This window comes from Poecile atricapillus, chromosome Z (assembly GCF_030490865.1).
Source record: "Poecile atricapillus isolate bPoeAtr1 chromosome Z, bPoeAtr1.hap1, whole genome shotgun sequence".
In the NCBI taxonomy this organism is placed as follows: Eukaryota; Metazoa; Chordata; class Aves; order Passeriformes; family Paridae; genus Poecile; species Poecile atricapillus.
In genome coordinates, this window is record NC_081289.1 from 93,675,683 (window position 1) to 93,698,331 (window position 22,649).

Below are 22,649 nucleotides of genomic sequence, written 5' to 3' on the forward strand. Positions count from 1 at the left end.
GTGCTATAAATAATAATTTTTATCAAAATTTCACTTTTTCATGCAAATATTTGATGATACAGCTTGAAAGTACTGATGTCACACTGCATCTCTGAAAACGTACATTACAAACCTTCGCTCTCCATACAAGGTGGTAAGATTTTATCCCGTAAACTCTATGAGCTCTCTATTTAGACTACAGTCATCAGCAACAATTTCCCAGTTTACTTGACTGTAGGGTTAAATTTACAGTTTATGCCACTGAGACTGCACATAACTGCAGCCTGTTTGCTAAAAGAGAAAGTCATTGAAGCTCAGACTTGTAGTGCCCACACTGATTACAGAATTTATTGCCCTGTTTTTCTGTTAGGATTAAATCAATACAAAAGCAACATTTCTGTGACGTGGGGTCCAGCAGGATTGGTCACTCTGAACTGGCTCCCTGTGCAGAGCACAGGCTAACAGTATTTATGGCGTCACACTGCACCACTTGCAGAGAAGCAGCTGTGAAAAATGCTGCACTCATCTGAACTCCAGGCTGATGTTACTGCCCAGTCCAACTCTCTATGGAAAATGTAATAATTACAAGGAAAATCCACCTTGGGCTGGATGCTGCTCCTTTCCCCATGAGGCCACTGCTACCTGGTGGAAGGACATCCCCAAGCTAAGACAACATCTTCAGTTTCAGTCATCTCAGGAAAAGTGCTGCTGCAAAGTTCATCACTCTCGACAGCAGCAGGACTCCTCAAGAAAAAGGTAAATAGGTGAAGTTGTCTTCCTACAGTCACTGGGCTCAGAGTTAAACCCTGGCTTCTCCAAAAGATCATCTTATAAGTTGCATTGTGCTAAGAGAGCTGATGCTTCCTTTGGCCTGCAGGAATAATGTTCCATAAGCAGGAAAGGTCTGTCAAAGTTTGAGTGATGCCATAACCAAGCTCTGTCTAGACATGACCATCTTCATCTCAGTCCAGGACCACAGCCTTGGTAACTGATGAAATATATTTCATATTGTTTAAGCCTTAAGGCCAACAAAGATAAGCCATTCCAGTTAATTACCTGATGTTGCATGAGGGATATGGAAATAAAGACATGCCTCTGTCAAGATTCATGTCAGTCAGGTTGTAGCATTATTTCACAGTCTTTTTATATTGTACTGGTAATCAAATGCTTTTACTGTATGAGAAGAAAAAGATGCAGACTGCATGCCAAAACAACCACTCAGAAAGGTTAAAGTTATCAATAATGCACTTTATTTGCTTTGCGGTGGAGCTACAGTATATGTGAACACTCATGTGCATTAACAGTTTTTTGCTGTTTACCAACCTATTTAGTATCTAGATGTGAAAGAAAAGCTACAAAAGTACAAAAATAAGTCTTATGCAATTCATAACTGCAGCAGAGCGGGCAGGAAAAAAGCTGTTGCTGAGCAGTTTTACCCTTCCAGATGTTTATACTGAACTTCTATATGTTTTTCTTACATTTATTTCTTCATTATAGTAAGTAAAGGACTGTCTTCAAACACAGTGAGACTCCTTTAAATAAAAATTTATACAAACTCAAAGTTTATACAAAAAGAACCTTCACCTTTTTTATCTGTGCCCACATTAATTTCCCAGTCTTACAGAGTAAACCACATTCCTGCAAACAAAGTGGATGATTCTACAGGCAGGAAAGTCCTAAGTGTCCTTTTACTTCCCAGGAACATAAAGGGTAAACAATTATGAATTCATTGTTTGGTCTCCCTACATCCTGGGGGCTAGCTGTGGTTTTTGGCTCAAAAAGCATGCCTAGTTTTGGCCAAACAATATTGAGAACTCACCCAGCATAGAAGGCTAATCAGGATTAGTAAAATACAAATAAGAAGCGTTGTCGGTATTGTGCTTATTTGAAATTCAGTTATAAACCCTCAGTATCACAATCTCAGTCTAAATTCTAAACGGAGAGGAATGCTCAAAGAAGCATATGGAAGTATATGGCAGAGTTATCCACACTGTAAAAACATGAGGTGACAAATTAGAATGGATATTTAATTGGCTTTTAGGCAGGAGAAATCCAGGGTAACTTTCCAACAGTAACATTCTAAGACAGTACTTCTCTACAAATGCAGGGATGTACCTGAAAATACTTGAAAGACCCTAGCCTTTCATGACTGATTGATTCCAGGCCAAGGGGATCCAGACCAGAGCTAGTTTATCCAGGCCTGAGCTCTGAAATCATTAATTTGGTGCTTTCAATATTTCTTAAAACAACAGCTAGATATTGTCATCCATTTTTGGGCCAAACCTACAACTGGCCTGGACAAATGCTTTCAGAGTCTAACTATGATTCCCAGCAGAAAAACAGTTTAGTTTTGTCTTAAATGTAACATGAGAAAAAAGTGGAGAACAGAAGAGAGGAAGCCAAGTTTCAGCTGATGTATCTGCTCAGTTTCTGCCTGTTCCCTGATTGCTCATTTAAAGGGAACACATGGTGGTGGTGAAAGGCAAAGTGTTACTGAGCTGCAAGCCAAGTGAGACATGATTTTATGGCTATGTGCAGTACACAGATCAGTCCTTCCTTAGTTCCAGTGCAAAGGAAAGGCGTGGTTTAGAGAAAGAGCTTTATGTTCCTTGTTACTTTTGAAAGATTTCAAAAGCAGCCTTGTTAAAAGAAAAAAAGGGCTCAGCTATGAAATCACTTCCTTCTGTTTAAACTATTTTACTCAAGGAAAAAAACAAGAGGGCATGAAAAAAAAAAAAAAAAATCTGTTCTCTGCTTTTGACTTGTTCCTAGGATCCAGCATCCCACCCGCTCTGTGGGATGACGCAGTGTGCCAGATCCCGACCGCTCCAGTCAGTGCGTCAAGCGGCCATAGCCCTCCCCACACAATCACCCTCTTGTCAGAGGCAGCTGGCACCCTCCCTGCACATGCTGACAGCATCACTGCCTGGAGGACTGCACCCCTTTGGGCCAGCTCTTCTCCTCTAGGAGCAAGGCAGCAAGGCACGAGGAGGGCAGGCAGTGTTAGGCAGCTACCAAACAAGAAGCTCTTGTGTTATTCCCTCCCCCTCCTGCCCACCAAACACAGTGAGAATGCAGAAAGGGGAAAAGATGCTCTTCTGCTTGGAGCAGCAGCATGGCTTTGCCTGGGAGTACAGCCAGCAGGACAACTCCAGGACACCCGTTTATGGAAGTTTAAAAGTCAAATAACAGCTCACTGCTGCCCAATTCACAATGGGGTTACTTACGGCTGAGCAGAATTTTAACAAAGATTCTAAGATGAGGAATGGTTTGCCTCTCTCTGCCAATGCTCACAGGTTTACTCAGAGCCCCAGTTCTGTTTTCCTTTCAATCCCAGGGCACCCTCCCTCTCCTCCAAAATGAATTATCTTCTCTTGTGTAAAGTAAGCTGACTCAAATCAGCTCCCTTCCCCACTCAGCTGTGGGGTAGGAGAGGAGGGAGAGGGATCTTCAGAATAAACTGCTTTCTTTCCCATCTTCACTTCCTGAAAAAAGTTGGTTTCTGCCTGAAACCAGAGCATTGAGTAATGTATTATTACCCTGATTTGCATCATTAAGAAAGGCAGGGGTTCTTTTCCTCCATGTTTTTGAGGTTCACTGATGTAGAAAAAGCCAGATAACATGAGATAAATGTTCAGCAAATTGCTCCATACAGCCTAAGACACTCATCTTTTCAGCCCTTCCCAGTAAATAAAAAGCTCCAGTAGATAAACTTGCAGCACCACCTTTTCAAGAAGGCCCTCAGGAACTAAGACCCTTGAAATTAAATCTTCTGCTTAAGAAAACTTTAAGCCAGACTTACAAGTATACTGTAAACAGTGATAGAGCACTTGCACACCTGCCTGATCAATATGCTGACCACACTCTTTGCTTGAGAGATATCTGCTGATATTTGAGATATCTGTTGCCCAGAAGTGCTTTAAAGTGACACTTAGCTTTTCTTCTTTAGAACCACAAAACAACCTTCCGCTGCAACATGGGATGGTACTCCCCAGCTGACGGCAACTAATGAACATTTCTCATGGTGCACCTAGCAGTCTAGTAACACATATTTACAAATATTTAACTCCCCAAAAGTCTCTGTGGTTATCCCAAAGCCTAATTCTTGACTTCAGTCTATTCTTTTTTTATTTCTTAAGTAAAAAGAATTTACACAACAAACCAAACCCACCAATGCCTCCCAACTATCTTTATCTTCCAATTGTGCCTCACAGGTGGTAAGGAAGTGAAAGCATTGCTGCTTCTTTGCACTATAGGCCTATGACTAGCTTTCCTAAAAGAGGACTGCAAAACCCGAATTTTCTTTGGATGCTTAACCTCATCTTGCATTCTGCCATGAAAATCATGGAGATGGGGAGGGACAGATTTTTGAACCACCAGGAAGTCAGGAGAGGTTTTAACAACTGCTACAGTCTCTCTTGCAAAACTATGGAAGTCCTTTCCCTGAAGAGTAGGACATGGAGGAATAAATTTTATCAAAGGCTTAACAGGTTAGTTAACTGCACAATTCACATTCTGGTTAAAAAGCAAATCACTAGGTCAGAGTACAACATGTACATTCTTAAATAACAAGTGAGTTGACACATTGACTCACACAGAATCTGTGCAACCATTCTGCCATTTCTGTGATAGAAAGTGCAAGCCGCAGCATAAACCTATGAGAACCATAATATCAAGGAGAGAAATGGGGCTAAGTTTTGGGCTTTCTGGACTGTATAACAATTCCATTTATGGACTACTAGAACAACCATCTGATGCAACAGGGTACTAGAACACCTAGAGACCCATGTACTGTACTACTGGAACACCTAATAGGTGAGAACACATACTGGGACAAGGAGAAAACCTGCACCATCCTTGTTGCCTTCAGCTCACCATCATCTGCACCAACAAAAACCAGAACAAACAGCAAAGAACATCACCAGGGAACAGTACTCAGCATTTAGGCTGTGCTTCTGCATAAGTAAACTGGGAGCCCCAGACAGCACTCAAGTAAAATCACAATCTGTCACAAAATGACAAGAACCCCCTGAATCCAAAGTGTGTTATGATATTTCCTTATGCCAAGCTCTGAAGCTTAGGCACCTTCTGAGCAGTGTGCTGCAGCACACCAGTATCTCACAAGCTACTTTCCTGTATTAGCAAGTGGTCAGATACTGATATGTACCAAACACTATAGGACTGAGTACATGCAGTCCTGCTTAACACACAATCTTTTTGTGAATAGCCTGTAGCCCCTCACTGTTCTCCATATACTGGAATTTCTCATGAATACACACAACACCTTCTGGCTGGCAAAAAGGATACAACAGGTACTTCAGTGTAATACCGAGCCTTGCCTGTACTATTTTGAGTTTGAAGCCATTTGGCATATTCAAAGGCAAAAGGACAAACACTGCATATAATAGGTTGCTACAAAAGGTTTTAAACATTCATTGTTGCAAAAAAACCACCTGGATTTTCACCAGTTTCACGTTACAGGGCTGAATGACATGTTACATCAACTTCCATATATAAACTTGATAGCCCCAGTAGTGAACTCAGGGTGTTCTTACTGTCTGCACCTCTTCTGGTGTCTTCCAAATTCTGCTGACCATGCATTACTGATATCACCTGACAAGAAACAGAGCAGGGCAAAGTAAGCACTTACCAAGTACAATGACCACAGTCTTCAAGAGGCTCATCATGGTGTCCCGATTCCTGCGGGGTCCAGAACTGTGTCTGGACATTCTCATAGTCCTTTGGCGAACGTACCCAAAGATGTGAGCATATAGGACCACCATGACCACAAAAGTGACCAGGTTGAAAATAGCCCAGAAGACCAGGTAGGAGTCACTATAGAGCGGTGCCATGTTGGAGCAATGAGTGATATCACAAATACAGTTCCATCCGACACTTGGTATGGCACCCATGACGATGGCCATAGTCCAGATAACAACAATTACAACGACCACTCGGCGGTTGCTCATCCGCGTATGTAGCTGCATTCGGAAAACTGTAATGTGCCGCTCAATAGCAATGGCCAACAAATTGGCTACAGAAGCTGTCAGACTCGTGTCAATGAGACCCTGACGGAGAAGCCAGGTGCTTACAGTCAGTCTTCTAGTGTTGGGTCCTGTGTTGAACATTAAGTAAAAGTAGGCCAGCCCTGCAAAAAAGTCCGCAGCAGCTAAGTTGGCCATTAAGTAATAAATAGGAAAGTGGAATCGGCGATTGACATAAATAGCCACCATAACCAAGAGGTTGGCCAGCATTATGAAGATGCAGACGGTAATCCCCAGTCCCATTACAAGCTTGCTGACAGTGTTCCATTCAGTGGCTAGATATTTTCCACTTCGGTTATAAAAGAAGGCAATGGTTTCATTGTAGTAGCACTGTGGTTCACTCACGGCTGTGGACTGAAAGAAGAGGGGGGGAAAAAAAAGAGAAAAAAAACAAAACAGAATGACATCAGAACTGAAAACATATGATTGCCTTCATGGATGAGACATACACAAAGAGCAGGGAGGGGCACAGGAAAGGAACACACTTCAGAACAAATTTATTTTTTCAGACCGAATGGCATTCCACAACTCACAAGCAATTGCTCTGAGGAATCTAGTAATGGCAACCAGATTAGCAACAACCAGAAATAGTTCCATCTGCTCTGGGAACCAGCATGATTTCTGATGTAGTTGTAAATTGCATAGAAAATGAGCTTCTAGCCAAGCAGACCTGCTGAGAGATGCAGTTAAAGACTGCAATTCATAATTAAGAAAAATTAACTCTGCTAGACACCTTATTTACGTTATCAATGCACAAAACTGTTGTTTGACTGTAGTGGAAGAATAGCTCTTCAAAGGGGAAGAAATGTGCATTACATTTCTGACCAGGTTTTAACTCATTCCATTTTCCATCATAGGTATTCCTTCTTGTCCAGTCTTAACACATGGGAAGAACACCCTAAATAAAGATTGTCAGTATGCTCTGAGACCATGAATTACCAGGGATGACATATGTCCATAAAAAATGCTTTTATGAACAATAAAGAAAGCATGACATGGCATTTCTATGAGCACCAGCCACGTTTCTAGAAATTGTTTGAAATACAGAGTGCTTTTAAATATAACTCACCAGTACTGTCTTATTCCAATTTGAAATAAGAGTGAGCCAAGAATAGTAATATTTGGCTCAACTAGAGTTAAAAGCATCCAACCTTATTTCCTGCATTAAATATTGTCATGGTTATGTCAGAGAACATGACTGATTTTCTTTGTACTCTGCTGAGGACAGCTAGGGGGGCAACAAACAAGCCCATATTCCACCAGAATGTAGAAGTTTTGGATAAAGTTGCTGGCTCATAAGAAAAAGCCTAATGAGTTTTCTTTCTCAGTTCTATTCAATTACTCAAGGTGCAATTCCCAAAAGGCAAACCTTAGGAAAAGAAACCCTCTGAATAACATCCTGGTTCCTTGTTTAGCATGGGTAGGCAAAGAAGATGTAATATAATAATTAAAACAAACAAAAAAAAAATCAAATCAAGAAACACATGCCAAAAAAGCCTCTTTCTATAAGACCTGCCTTTGCCTCTCTGCTTTTATCGCTCTGGAACTCTATCAACTAAACTTGAATTTTTACAAATACAAGACCAGTTTTAGCAATGCAGATAAGAAGCCCAATCAAGGAACATATCAACAACACTAAAAGATGGTAATTTCTTCCTATTAAAAGTAAACCATATGTTTTGGACAGCTCCAGTTGCTACACTGCAGGAAGTGCTACAGCTAACCTAACCTTCTTGTTGAAAACAAAAATGTACAGAATTGGGAAACAGAATTTGTAACTTGACTCAAGTGAAAATAGCATCTAATAAAGATCTCCTTAGAATTACCCAAAGTTGTTTCTGTTTCTTTTAATTTCTATGTTTGTCAATGCAATTAAGCCAATTCGAATAAAGCAATATACAAAACCTTCCACCTATATCCCAAATGGGCTACATGACATTTAAATTTATGTTACAGAAAAAGATCTTTTAAGAAAGATTTTACCTCCAGCCTAAACATTGACCAGAAACATTTACAGGCCCAGGATAATAAAAAGTTAGAGTAAATAGCATTTCTCAGCACAGTGAGTATAATACTTTTATTGTTCCTCTAGGATACATCAGCTTTTGGGTTTAAAGCCTTTTAGCCATAATTATTTAAGAAATTCTAAAAGTTCTCACGTTGGATATGTTGCATATAAAGAAAAAAAATATTTATAAGGGACATTTAACAAAAGGAGACCTAGCTACAAGACATCTGGCTTTAATTCTGTGGTTAAAGACCTTGTAGTAGTAACAGGTCAAGTATAAGAACCCTTGAGGGAGAAAGGAAGTCATATGAATGAATTAGTGGCCCTTATAAAAGCTTGCCAACATCTGCATTAATTATGTAATGAACAGGACTTTTAGTGTCTGTTGGAATGTTTGGATGCAGGATCTAGTGGATATTTGTGATCTTGAATATTAAATTCTCTTTGCCTGTGTATTTGTCACTCTGTTTTTTCTTTCAGATGTCTGCTGCCCACATGTAATGATTCCTTCTCCACTGTTGCTCCTGTGGAAAGAGGCCTGCTACACCTGGAAAACCATATATTTTTCAATTCAGAAATTTAAAATGAGGCAGGTATTATGCTTTTACTTTCTTTTTCCTTCTTTTTTTCTTTGTATTTTGGTTTTGTACATGGGCTTAAAATGTGAATTATTCTCTGATTGTGCAATATTCTTCCCTGGCTTTTCATTTGAAATCTGAAAAAAAAAAAAAGACAAAAAATATGACTTAGTCACAAAATTCCAGGCTAAGGTGGAATGTACGTACACACACAAGAATATGTAAAATACTGCAGAGCCAGGCTTGTTCAGTTTAAAATCATGACAACACTTGAGCAACCTCAGAGAAGTTAGTATGAGGCTCACTTTGAAGACAGAAAAACAAAATGCTGTGTTCATGTAAGGGATTTTGGATAAGGTTTTGGAGAAGTTTTGGAAAAGATTTTGTTTTTAAGGCATCCTAATCTAAAACCTGGGATCTCCTGTAAAAGCAATCTTTTCACTCTCCACCCCCTCACCCCTCCAAAGGGAAAGAAGAGAAGAAGCTGAGATAGTTTGCTGGCGAAAGTTCAAACAGGGGACTTCCAGATTATCAGCTTTCTTGGATGCCAATGTATGTCTTAAAGGAAGGTTTTGACCTCCCAGGTCACAAACATAAAAATCCCAAGGCATCACATTTAGCTCTGATGCTGACTGGAAAGTCTCAAGCAGGAGAGAAATGTACTTTACGCTCAGTACTCAAAGTGTTAACATACCACAAAGGCACATGCAAGAAGGCAGACCCCATCCCCTCTCCTGCCCCTGCAGGAAAAGGGGCAGGGAAGTTTATATTTTAATTTCCTGAAGTTTCGCTCAGTGTGTTTCACTGCCTGTGTAAGCCAGATGTGTGGTGCCCAGAGATTTACCTCATCTGGTCAGTATATCTCAACAGAAATTTAGAACAAGCCAAGCTGCAAATTGCCCATGTTAACTAAACCTCTAGGATGTGTCTGTGTGGAAGAAGTAAACATTGAGTTGTAAGCCAGCAAGACAGATAAAGAAAAATGGAGTAAAAGCAGGCTAAAAGCAAAGTCTCCTCTCACCAGATGAAGATGACCCAAGACACAGTTGTCCCAAATCAAAGAAGAAAATCACAAGTACATGGAATTAAATCTCTTAATATTATGAGACATAGTTATAACCACAGCATGGTGCACACAGACAAGGAAATTTTCCACCAGGACTTAAGAAACAAAACTCACTCTTCTTCAGCAATTAGTGATTAAATTCATCTTGGCACTGGCCTTTTCAGGCAGTATCTGCCTGGTTGTCTCCCTTCCTCTGGTTGTATGGGATCCCACCACAGGGGTGCCAGTGGGAACACTGGGAAGAAGAGCCCATGTAAGCTTTCCTATGTTTTGTGCCTGATTTAGCTTGCTTCTGTCCCACCTCTGCATCACACCCTAAAGAACAGGGTAGGATTTGGATCCAAAGCAGCTTGACCATTGTGTGTCCTTGGGAGAGCAACCCACTACTACCTGTCCCTCCTCGGGCAGAGACAGGAGTGGAGAACACACTGTCTGCCTGGAGCAGAAGGTGAGAGGGGATCTCTGGATCCTGCCAGCTCCATGTTCAGTGATGGCACACCTGGTGAGGGCTGTGTATGGAGAGATGCTTAGGGTAGAAAACAAACATCAAAAGTTTTAAAATACCATTGATTGATCCTGCCTAAACAAAGCATTAATTAGCACAAGGTGCCTGAGGGGAAGATGATCAGTTTACAAACCCCTGTACAATCTCAGAGTCTGTAGAGTTCTTTGATACACAAAACAAAAGAAGGCAGACCACCGTCTCCCATGGGTACATCTATTTCTTGTCAAGAGAAACCGAGCAGAACATTCTCTGAACACTAAGGTCTGACTTTTACAGCACTTTTCAAACTTGTAAGCCACAAAAAAGTCCATATCCAGTAAATCTCTTAAAAATATCTTAACCCTAAACTCTCCAAACACTGCTCCTCTCTTTTTTGTCTTTTGCTGAATTAACCTCCACATCCTGCTGTTTTTTAACTCAGAACACAGAGGCAAAAAGCAATGAACTTTTCCAATACTGGTGTGGTATACTAAGACTAAAAAAACATAATAATTGTCTTATATCTTTACAATTTAGTGCAGCAGTGAATGGAAATCAGTACCATTGCTTTCAGCTTAGGTAAATATCTTAAGTTTACCAACATACCAGAAAGGGGTCAAGCTGAAAAACCTCAGGGAACTACAAGCTTCAAAATCCCCAAAGAAGAGTATAAAGTAAGATTATCTTTAAAATAAGGATAATTAAATCAATATGTAAATATTTTGTCAACCCACAACTGCTAAACATGGGGTTTACGAAAGTAAAGTTGTAACAGATGAGGAAAAAAAAAATCCAATTCGTAAAAACAGTTGTCCGTTACCTAATGAAAAACATAGACTACTTTTCAAATTGCAGAACATGAAAGAAAAGCTTTAAAATAAAGTGGAAAAGATGTTTTTCCTTTAAAGATAAAAGTAGAAGTAAAAAAAAAAATCATGAAGTCACAAGACAAGGGTCCTGATTCATTATAGCCTTATACACAGACATATTTTTTGTCTGAACAATGAAAGTAAGAAACTCTATCACCAACATAGAATGGCACCTCCTCTTCAGAATTTCATCTCCCAAAGTAACCATTCAATGGACTTAAAGATAAACCTCTATAATAAGATAGGGTGGTTCTGTCACAGCAGGTTACTTCATTTCACTAGATCATTTTGCCCTTCACAAAGCTGGCAAGACAGGAGGAAATTAATCTCACTGCAAGGGGATCCCTTTAATGCTATTAAAACATCCTAAAGCATAAAGTTACTTAAGGATCATGTGGCAACAGCTAGAGCATCCAGTAATTTTTAGGATGCTTTTGTAGCAGACTGAATTGCTACAGAGTCTCAGAGCTGACAAAAATCCCAGCTACCAGAAACTGAACTGAAAATTTCTCTGTATCCTACAGTTTATACCTGGAAATGCAGCTCAACATATCTAGGCACTCAATGTATTAAAGAAACCAGTTAACAGCAACAGCATGAAAAAATGTTTTACTCTTGGAAGGTATAATACACAAGTAACACAGATCCCATTGATTAATAATGATTATAACCTCCACAGATCGGCTACAAAACCAGGGAGGTTATTGACCTTCCAAAATTCTGCATGCAAAAGGGGATTTAAGAAATTAAAAGCTAGAAGAATTGAAAAAAAAAAAAAAGGACAGAGTGACCTCATCCATCCACAACTTAGCCAGCAATTCATACATTGTTGTATTGTTGCTCCTTTTCCACAGATCCAGCATTTTCAGATGAGCTGTGTTCCTCACAAGGACTACATAAATGCTCATAGAAAGTTTTCCAGTAGAGGAGGAAATGAAGACTGTTTGAATCAGGGCATAGTTCTACATCATCACATCCTCACTTACATTCCTAGAATGGCTTACATATGTTGATTAGTAAGGATTTATTTTTTTCTCTGCCTTCCCAACTCCTCTCAAAGGGAGATCTGTGGAATTATTGTAGAAATTAAGTAATTGGCTGTGGTTCAGGTAGAGCATATTGGGCCCAAATTGGGTACTTAAGCCCAATAGTGGTGTTACACACAAAGTACTGAAAGGGCTTCTGCAAAACTCTTAAAACTTATTTTCCTTTGGGGTAGCTTTCATGACAAGCTGAGCTTCACAAGCACTAGCCAAATGTGGGTACAGGCTCAACACTTTGTGGCATTGTAGGAGACACAGGAAGATTATATTGCATCATCTCATTTAGTAACTGAAATATTCCACCTCTTATGCCTTCAGAAAATGTCTCTGCCATGATGCTGTTTGGGCTGCTCCACTGTCTTGCTCAGTTCACCCCCAGTTGCCCACCTTCCTTACCCTCAGCCTGAGCATCACAGACACCCAAACTGCTGTGAGTCCCTGAATGCTGCTGCGAGGATGAGTGCATGCAGGACAGACTTTTATCAAAGTCACCCCCACCTTAGGAGGAGCTCTTTGGAGAGAGGTGCAGCACACAGAGTCCTATCTGTGCATTTCAAAAGCCAGAGTGGAAGCAGTTGGAGAGGAAAATAAATCTGCACCTACAACATCCCAAATGAGTTTTCATGCATAATGATTTAGAACGTCCATCCTTTAGACTCAATTAGTAAACCAAGCTGGGAGTTAATTATTGTCCACAGCAGCTCAAAGATTGCAATTTTATGCTGAAAAAATGCTGTGGGCTCCACTAGCGCTGCTTCCACCTCCAGGGCACACCTCCCATTGCTCCTCACCAAGCAAACCAGCAAAGCAAACACCCGGGAGAGTTTAGCCTACAAGCAAAAGGCTTATGTCAATTAGCATAGCAAATTTAATTTTGTGACTGGAAACAGAGATTTACAGATGGAAGTAAGAAGACTATTCTGTGTTTACAATAGCAGATACATTTTTTTTCATTAAATATGTGTTAGACAATTTGGGTTTCTTTTGCTTTAATACATTGAAATATTTGTGAAATATATAAACAGAATGTAGAACAAATTTTTTATCTCAGAGCTTTAGAAACAATGGGGTTTCTACAATTAACTTGCTCACACATTACTGAGCAGTTGCCTTTAAGGCACTATTGGTCTACTTTAAACAAAATGGAGATGCATTTTGATCCTTCAGTAATCTCATCTAGTAAAATTATTTTTTAAAAAAGTGTACTGGTATTTTAAGTTTCCCCTATGATGTCTGCAACTGGGTGGATATACTTCTAATCACAAATTGTTTTTTCAAGACTCACCATTTCCTTTTGTTCTCTTGTTTGCTGTTTTTACCATGACCAGAGGCCTGTTTTGGTAACAAGGCTAATTTGTTTATTTAGCTCAAGGTGGGACAAAAAATCCAGACACTTGTTGACTGCAGAAACTTGGGCACCAAATCCAAAATGCAAATTGTGTTGTGTTTAGTTGGGGGAAGAGATGACAACAGCTATACCAGCCCACAGCAGCCTGTCCTCAAGCATATTATGAAAAGGATAACCATTCTGTGGCCATGATAGCTTAAATCACTTCCACTCCAATTCAAACAAAATGAGGAGAAAATAGAGATGTATTCAATGGCACAGAGTGGGAGAAGTGGTTTTTGGCTCTGGCCGTGAAAGGGCACTCTAATGGAAACTGCTCTGGATTTCTCTTTGGAACAGCTGCAAGGCACTTATTTAAACATACTCATTTGTTTCTTGTATTTGGCTGGTAGGATCCACTGCTGGTAAAAGCAAAGAGAGAATGATGAATTTTTGTTGTTTTTTTGTTTTAAGCATTTCTGAGGCACTGTTGGAAGCCTCTGGTTCATTAAGTAACTGGAGCTCAGACATTACTTATTCATAGCTTTTACTGCAGAATTAATCTCATGCCATTCACAAAGAGAGAAAATATTAATCACTTGAGAGAATACGTTCATCAGCATGGGTCACCACTTGTGATTTTTTTTTTTTCAAACAGCCCTCTTGGATGCTAACTGCTTCTTACAGAATTATTTAACTTTGTTTAATGCATTAGCAGACTAGTCAGGTTTCTGTGAGATCATTTTACTTATCCAAATTTGAGCTATGAAGTCATAACATGTATACAAAATATCTCCAAATTAAAAATCACAAAGTTCTGTTACATTTTATTTCTCTCTTAGAACAGAACAGCTTATCTAATCAGAAATCACTAGATTGTGATTTGTTGTGATTAATTTGAGATGTTTTTTACCTTACAATGAAATTCCATGGCAAAAAGCTCAAAGCATATTTGGGAAATTTTTTGTTTCATTGACTTCTTTGACATTCTGTGAATGCTGCCTCTAACTATTTTCTATTTCAGATCACAGCTATGGACAGGTATGCTACCTTGAAATTTTACTTATCCTTCACCTTTGCACGTGATGCCCATGCTCCTAATCACCACTTCTTGTGCCAACAAGATATTGGGGTGGGAAAAAAGAGGGGAGATTTGAATAAGTTAGTGTGTTGGGAGGCAAGTTTGACTCTGGCAAATGTGTTGCTTCAATAGAGGGTTGTAGGGAAGCACCAGAAGCTGGTCCTGTGTTGACATACTAGCCGTACAAATATTTAAGACAGTATTAGCAATTTCACATCTGGTACCCAGTTTCAAAAACTTTCTCAAAATTTAAGCATTTTGTTACCTGACTCAGAGGATGAATCTTGGGAAAATATAATTTGCCACTAAATTAACAGTAACTTATTGTGGTGGCACAATGAGCAGTTGTAAGATTGAAGCCCAAGCAGAAAACTGTCAGACGGAGCTATGGCTTAAAAAAAAAGGCCATTTTCAGATCTCTGAGATTCTCTCCTAGGGGAAATAAGCTTGTTTGCCTGGTGCAGTTAAAGGATAAGCAGAGGTGTATTTTTTACTACAATGTATAAACATGCATGCATATACGTATATTGATATACAAAATAGATAGTATTTATTTTTGAGTGCAAATTGACCAAATGTGAATGAAGCCAACTATTCTGGCAATGCCAAAGGAAAGTTTAAAGATAAGGACTAAAAAAAAAAAAAAAAATTTAAAGTAAAATAGCAAAACTCTTCTTTTTGCAACTAAGATGCCATCTAGCTCATGCAAAAGGCATTCAAGGTTACTTCCAAGTTTTAAAAAAAATCCATCCTTAAAACACTAGCCTCTAAATTACTTCTGCAGTACACCGTGGCATGTCCTCAATATTGAAAGGCAGAATAATGTCCTCTGGGGGGAAAAAAAATGTAATCAACATTGTTTTTTAAACTATCCTAAATTCATTCCAAACATGAAAGGCAAAAGCCCGTGCAGTCCAAGTATGAAAAGTGCTTTACTTCTATATTTAATCTAGTGATTCTCTCTTGACATACAGATCTCACTATGTCCTTGCCTGTTAAAAAGGTGTTCCTTACTCTCAGAAGCACAGATGTCTCTATTTATATATGACTGAACACTTTTATGAACTATCATATCCACAATGATTTACTGAAATCTGTGAGAATTCATGCAAGCATTTAGTCTTCATACTTTTACAACATGAGGATGACAGAATGGCCTTTTTTCTACCATAATCTCCTGATTATGAGATACTACTCAGGTATCTGGCACTGGTATCTCAGACTGCCACTGAGAAACCAGTCTTTGCTTCTTGCGGGCATTTCTTTTTGGCTCCCAAGTCAAATCTCATTGAAACACAGTTTCTATAACTTGAGGTGTAGATACAGACCTCTAGATTACTAATCAATGACCAGAATAATCTATTTATTTCTCGTCTTTGGCCTAGTGATATAAAGCCCAGCCAGAATTTATTCAGTGAAAACTCCCTGCAGACCCAGGATACGTGCATTTATTCAATACAACAGAAAAGTGACCATGCTGATCATCAAGTCCTTTACAAGTGATAGCTTTTCTTCTGCTCATTCTCACACTACAGCTGCTCTTAGTCTCCTTTTGAGAAGGTATTTGTTCTGAGCAACAATCCTTAGGTACACACAAATATGAAACATGCTGCTATCAAGCAAACCACATGAGTGAAATCTCCCTGGAATAGAAGGTGGTGGCTGGGTTTCCAATATGGTGAGGGTTGGCAAATTGACTACATTGGACCGCTGGCACAAACACACCAAAGCAAGAGGTACATGCTCACCATGGTAGAGGCAACAATTGTCTGGCTGGAAACATACTCTGTAAACCATTGCCACTGCTTGGAACACCATCTCAGGCCTTGAGAGACACATTTTGTAGCGGCACACCACAGGGAACTGAACCAGACAATGGGACTAATTTTCAAAATAACCTCATGAAGTGGTTCTGGTCAAAGAAACACAGCATTGAGTGGATATATAACACCCCTTACCACCCATGAGCCTCTGGGAAGACTCAGAGGAATAATGGACTGCTGAAGACCTTGTTAAGAGGATTAGGTAATGGGGCATGGAAGCTCTGGGATGCAAATTTAACAGAGGCCATTTGGCTGGTTAATACTAGGGGGATCTGCTGACTGCCCTGCTCCTACCCAAACAAAATCCCTTCACACTGTGAGAGGAGATATGGTCCCTGCACTACACAGGGAAGCAGCTGGGGAAGTCAGTATGGGTTTCTTCTCCTACTAAGACAAGCCCATTTGTGGGATTTGTCTTTGCCCAAGAACCTGACCTAGGTGTACTTGGTGGGTAATGCTGAAGGATGGTGTGTGCCTCAGGGAGATTTAATCCTGGGGGAAAACTATACTGTGGTGTAAATTGTATGTTGCAGGAAGTAAAGTAGCAGGAGTGACATGAACTGATGAAGAATGAATTTTGTGAGGAGCAAGAGAATGTAAGGAGGTGACAACCCAAGATGGGTGTTGGTGGCCAATGGTCAGGTATACCACATCTGCTGTCCTAATCACTCATCCTTTTGGACTGGAGATCTGCAAGGATGAAGGAAGCCCATGAAACAGGAAAATAATATCTCTCTGTGAAGGAGCAGGGCACCCTAGTTAATGAAAATATATGTTTCGTAGAGAGATGGTTTAAGGATGTAGTTTAAGTTGTATGTGTGGGTAAGAAGGGGTTCAAATAATGAGAAATAAATACAAAGGAACAGTCAGAAGATGCATGAATTATGTGGGATCCGAGCGTGACAGAAATGGTATGGAATAAGGGGTGGATATTATATTGTGTCTGGCTGAGCTGGAGTTCATTTCCCCACAACAGCCCTCACCTTGCTGCACTTTGCATCGATAGCTGGAAAGGTGCTGGTAACACACCAGTGTTTTGGCTATTGCTGAGCAGCGCTGGCACAGCATCAGCGCTGTCCCTCCAACATTCCTTCCTCCATCAAGGGGGCTGAGCAAGATCCTGGGAGGGGACGAAACCAGGCCAGCTGAGCCAAACTGACCAAAGAAAAATTCCATGGCATGTGATGTCAGCTCAGATACAAAAGCTGAGGGAGAGCAGGAGGAGGAATGGGAAGCATTAGTTATTTTACAGTGTTTGCCTTCAGAGCAGCCACTTGACATACTGAAGCCCTGCTTCCTAAGAAGTGGCTGAGCATCACTCACTGATGGGAAGCAGAGATTATTTTATTTTTCCCTTCACTTATACACATACAAACTTTCACTTTTTTCTTGCCTTATCTCAATCTTCAAGTTGTTTTCCATATTATTTATCTCTTCCCTGTTCCACTGGGAAGGGAGGGGATTGACAGAGCAGCTTGATGGGCAGCTGGTGCTCAGCCACAGTTGACGCACTGCAGTCATACATAAAGAGGGCTCTGAAGAGGCAACCCACAAAGACAGGGGTGCAAATGTGTGGTGATGGGCTGCAGAAATCTTTCCCCAAAAGGGAGAGGAGTCTGGCAGTAGCTATGCAGCCTGGGGCACAAGTATGCAGCATTCACCTCCTGCCAGGTATTCTGCTGTGCTGTAAAGAAACAAAATTCTTCTGGAACCTTAACAGAGACTCAAAAAGCAACAAAATACACTAATTCTCCATCTGAAACACAAGAGGAACAGTAGTATTAGGAAGCTTCTCAAAAGCAGATTTTGGATTTATCTCATTTCACATCATCACCCAGTAGCGGACATGTTTTTTCCTAAGTTCACAGAATCTAGGGATCTTTGAAATATAACACTTCCCAGGGCATATTGCTGAGGGATAGTCTCCTGAGCCAAAGAACCTACAGCAAACAAGAATAACAAAAAATAAGCAAAATAAATATTGGATGTTCAATTTTCTGATATCTATCTTAATTATGGTGCCTTTTTCTGTAAAAGTCTCATCCTTATACGTTTTAAGTTCTAACAGGCACTTCAGTCTCTGTGGAGTCAAAAGGACATTGAAACTGCTCTTCTGAAATGAAATCTTGACTGTTATGAGCACCTTTTCGGTTTGTAATTTTTACTTTATCAGAACACTCAAGTACTTGGTGTTCAGCACATGAAGCTAAGAAATCACTTTTATAAATGAGTCAAACACAGTAGTTGCATGAAAGCAAGATTAGTGTGTTAGTAATGCTAAATGTGTTATTAATTACTGCTTTTCACTTAAAACTTTTCTGATAAGAACACTGAGCCTGAAAGTTCCTTTGGTATTTTTCCAACTTATCCACATTACAGACTCTATTCTGTATTTAATAAACACAGTAAAAATCAAGTTGTAGTGCAGTGATCACCTACATGAAGTCAATAAAGATCATATTTTGCCATATATTTTATTCTACAAACACTACTATAACACAGCAATGTCATGTGTCAAAGTACAACACTCTTAGTAAATGATGAGTGTCTTTAATATAGTAGTTCAAAAAAATTCCCCAGATGACTCAAAACGAAGAGGAAAGAAAGCTAGGATTCAATGAGGAAATAAGAAAGATGTTTAATCAGTTCACCTGCTAGAGTTTCATCGTGGTCTACTCACCTCAATCACCTCAGGTTGGGACATCATGGATGATGGCACCAAATCGGTGGGGATATCCATGGTAGCTCAAAATGCCCCTGGTGTCCTTGCACTGTCCTCTGCACAGCAAGCTCTTGCTAGGAACACAGAAGCCCTTCCTCAGACTCTAGTCATACTGATATTTACTCCTAACAGGAAAGAAAGAAAGAAAACCTGTTGAGAAAAATAAGAGAACTGGGTAGGCAGTCAACAGCAAGACCCTGGGCTGCTGAAAAACCAATCTTTGTGCAGCCCTGCTTGCTGACATGACCACTCACAATAGATTTGCAGGAGAAATTTCAAAAGCCGTACTGGAATTTGATCCAGAACAGGAAAAAAATTCACTTGACAACACAAACTAGACTCACACAAACTGAAATCAGCAGGAAGGCTAGCACATAGACTGCTTTTCTTTTGCAAGGAAATATGGTCACCTACAGAACATTGCAACTGTGTTGACTTTTTTCCCCCTGCAACAAAAGAAAAAATAAAAATCCCCACAAAAGAATACTCATAGAATTACTTGCTGGAATTCAGGATACATTTATTCCCTCAGTTCACTGATCACATGAACTTTCCTTCTTTGTTAAGAAAAACAGCTTACATATTATGACTTAGAAACATGACACCCTTTTTTCCAGGCAGTCATAGATTTGCAGCACATGAATATACCGATCTGTAAAATTTAATCAGCTGATTCAATAGAATGAAGTTATCTCCATAGCTATTGTGTTTATCAAGGTCAGTCCAGATGCCACAGATATGTTCTTTTCTTTTTCTACTCTTGTGTGCAAACAACCAAGCAAAAAAAAAGGTGGAGGGAGAAACTCCTGTACAAGTCCAAGATATCAATCCCATTTAAAAATTCTAGACTAAGACTACTGCTAGATTCTTCCCTTAGTGAGACCAGACATATACAACACAACCCACAAATGAGTCATCACAGAAAGGATTTTGGAGAGACACCCATTGCTGTCTTCATCTATCACTTCCTATTCTGCAAGTCATAGCAGAAATCTACTCATGCAAAATGTAATCAGCATCCAATAAACATACCAAAAATTACTCCAAACTTCAGTGGTATTTTTCAAACTGAGGCCACACTATAGTTACACAGACAATACCAGTAACTTTCCTGGCCATAAGTTCATTTTTACAAAGGCAACACTTACCAAGCCAAGAAAGAATAGATAAGTGCTGTAGGAAAGTTGTGCTCCACATACTTTTCTGATTCAGTTATGTCTTTTTTTTTGGTCTTGTTAATTTAAACTCAGCTTTTGCACTCCACTGTGGAAATTATTCCTCCTTCTTAAAAAGCATCATCTTGAAATGCCTGCTTCACATTTCAACACATCCCCACATGCCTTACGTCACATGTAGCTGTATCATCTTCCAAGCTCTAGGATCACTTTTTCCATCTTTATATAGCTTTCCAGTGACCCCTATTCTTTCCTACTCAGTTCTTACTAGCAAACTTTCATTCTTTCCACTCCCTGCTCCAAATTTCTTCTCCTATACTCATGGGGCGGGCAGAAAAACGGAGACATAGCATCTCTCCAAGAGAGTCTTCACAAAGTGAAAGAACAAACACAGCCTTCCAGCTTCCTGATTTCTTTAAAAAATGAGAGTTGAAATAATTTTCTGAAATTCGCTAATTGTTCTATGGATAGATGAGGGAAACAGCATCAACCTGGAATTCTGAATTAGGGAAGCTTCTGCAACTTGGCAGTGATTTTCAGTAAAACTCTACAAACAGCCTGAGAACCCTCAACCAACATATCTCATCAATGTCTTGTGAGTTGTTGCAACTGTAACTTCAATAAGATCTCAAGACATTTTTTTCTGTTCTTCTCATGACATGCTTAAAACCAGCAGTTTCATTGCACCTACTTTACAGCACATCACTGTTAGTTTCTTTTAAAATCTTTTCTCTTAATCCTGAAATGTTGCCACTTTTGGATAATGAAGGTGAGAAAAAAATTACAGTTGAAGCTGACTTTAGGAAGTACTGTCTAAATCAAAACCAAAGGTATGCTTAGAATCCTGTCTGTCAAACAAAAGGGTGAGAAAAGAAACATTTTTACTAAGGAGCATCATAAAGAAAAAAATCCTGAAAAAGTAATAAAAAAATCCAGTCTGTTCAGCTTACAGTGTAAAGTACTAATTGATGCCAGATGGAGAGGTCCATCTGTAAACTCAACAAAGAAAAGAAAACATTTGAACACCATGTAAAAAGGTGAGAAAGTAAGAAAGATCTCACACAAATGTCACACTTTCAGATGTCACATCTGAATTTTTGCTATCTGAAAGTATTCATTTGTCATCACTCACCTCTGGCAGCCTTCACTAAACAATCCTGTTTGTAATTAATTCATTTAGCTCACTAATAAATGCATCACACCACCACGGCAACCTTACCAGTCACAAAAAAAAATTAATGCCATCCGGAGAAGAGCAACAACATTGACTTGTCCTGCCTAACATTTCATTTTACTACTTGTTGAAGTGACTGGTAGCACAACAGGTGGTTTTCTGCTGTCCCAGGTTAAGAACAATTTACTGGAAACAGCAATGAGATTAGAATACTAACAGCAACAATATTAATAACAAAAATATGCATAAAGAAGGTGATTTACATGAAAAGGTGCTCAAAAATCAACCTGGTGCCATGCTGCCCCTGAGACAATGAACCAGTCACAGACACTCTGTGCCCATGTTTTCCTTCCCTACTGCAAGCACCCTGCCGCTTTCTTGGAAACAAGATTCCCTTACTTCCAGCCCCCTGTGGTAATGGTTGTGGCATAGAACAACCACCTAGGTATACCCACAGGGCTCCAGCTCTGACCCTTCATGGCACTGTGAGAAAATTGACTCCATCCTGGTCAAAAAACAAGTACTATGCACCCCATATTCTATGCCATCTACATCATTCTCCAATCCTACACCTTCCAGCTTTACACACATACACATATAGATACACACAAACACAGGTACCATTTCCATAGTTAGTGGGCATCCCTCCAAGATGTCTGTTGTGTTCACTTAGTCCATGACTGTGGGCTCTACAAGGAGCTCATGACTGGTGTATCTGGAACATTGATACTCATTCTCCTTGGTAGTTATGGCATATAGTGGCAGTGTCATTCAGCAACCAGTATTACTTAAATCAACATTACATACTCTTCTCACCCAAAAAAGAAAATCCTTTTGAGGTACACACCATGTTTCCCCATCCCTCTGCATTACCCACCAAGTGCACTCAGGTCCTTGAACAGCAACTTATAACAACTCCTCTACCCAGGCAGAAATGTCTTGCCACAATTCAGAAGTCCAGATCTGTTTCCCTCTGTGATGCCAATTGTCCTTTTTTCCATTATTCCAGTCATCCCCACATTTGCTTTTGTACCAGTCCATGGTGATTTCTGGTGATTTGGATTTCATATTTGAGTTTTCTGTATGATCAAGCAAAACCCACTTACTCCACGTAGCACCAACGGCATGAAGTGTGGAAGGGACTTTCCCTTTGAATATCCAGCCTCATGCTAGGCAGCCAGGAGGCCAGGAGGAACTGTACATTGGTGCCAATCACTTCTGAAGCAGATTGATGCCCTCCATAAGCTGCCATAAATGCTTTTTCAGCCAGGGTGTA

At 39.8% G+C, this 22,649-nt stretch overlaps 1 protein-coding gene across 1 annotated transcript in view; it reads right to left on the reverse strand.

Annotated features, from left to right (window-relative positions):
* Positions 1–22,649, reverse strand: part of LPAR1 (lysophosphatidic acid receptor 1) — a 67,910-nt gene that overhangs the window by 24,969 nt on the left and 20,292 nt on the right. Inside the window, exons 2-3 of the mRNA XM_058827450.1 lie at positions 18,983–19,149; positions 5,630–6,377 (exon numbers count right to left, since the gene is read on the reverse strand). Of these exons, the coding sequence (XP_058683433.1) occupies positions 5,630–6,377; positions 18,983–19,042 (808 nt within the window). The 5' untranslated portion in view covers positions 19,043–19,149. The remainder of the gene's footprint in view (positions 1–5,629; positions 6,378–18,982; positions 19,150–22,649) is intronic.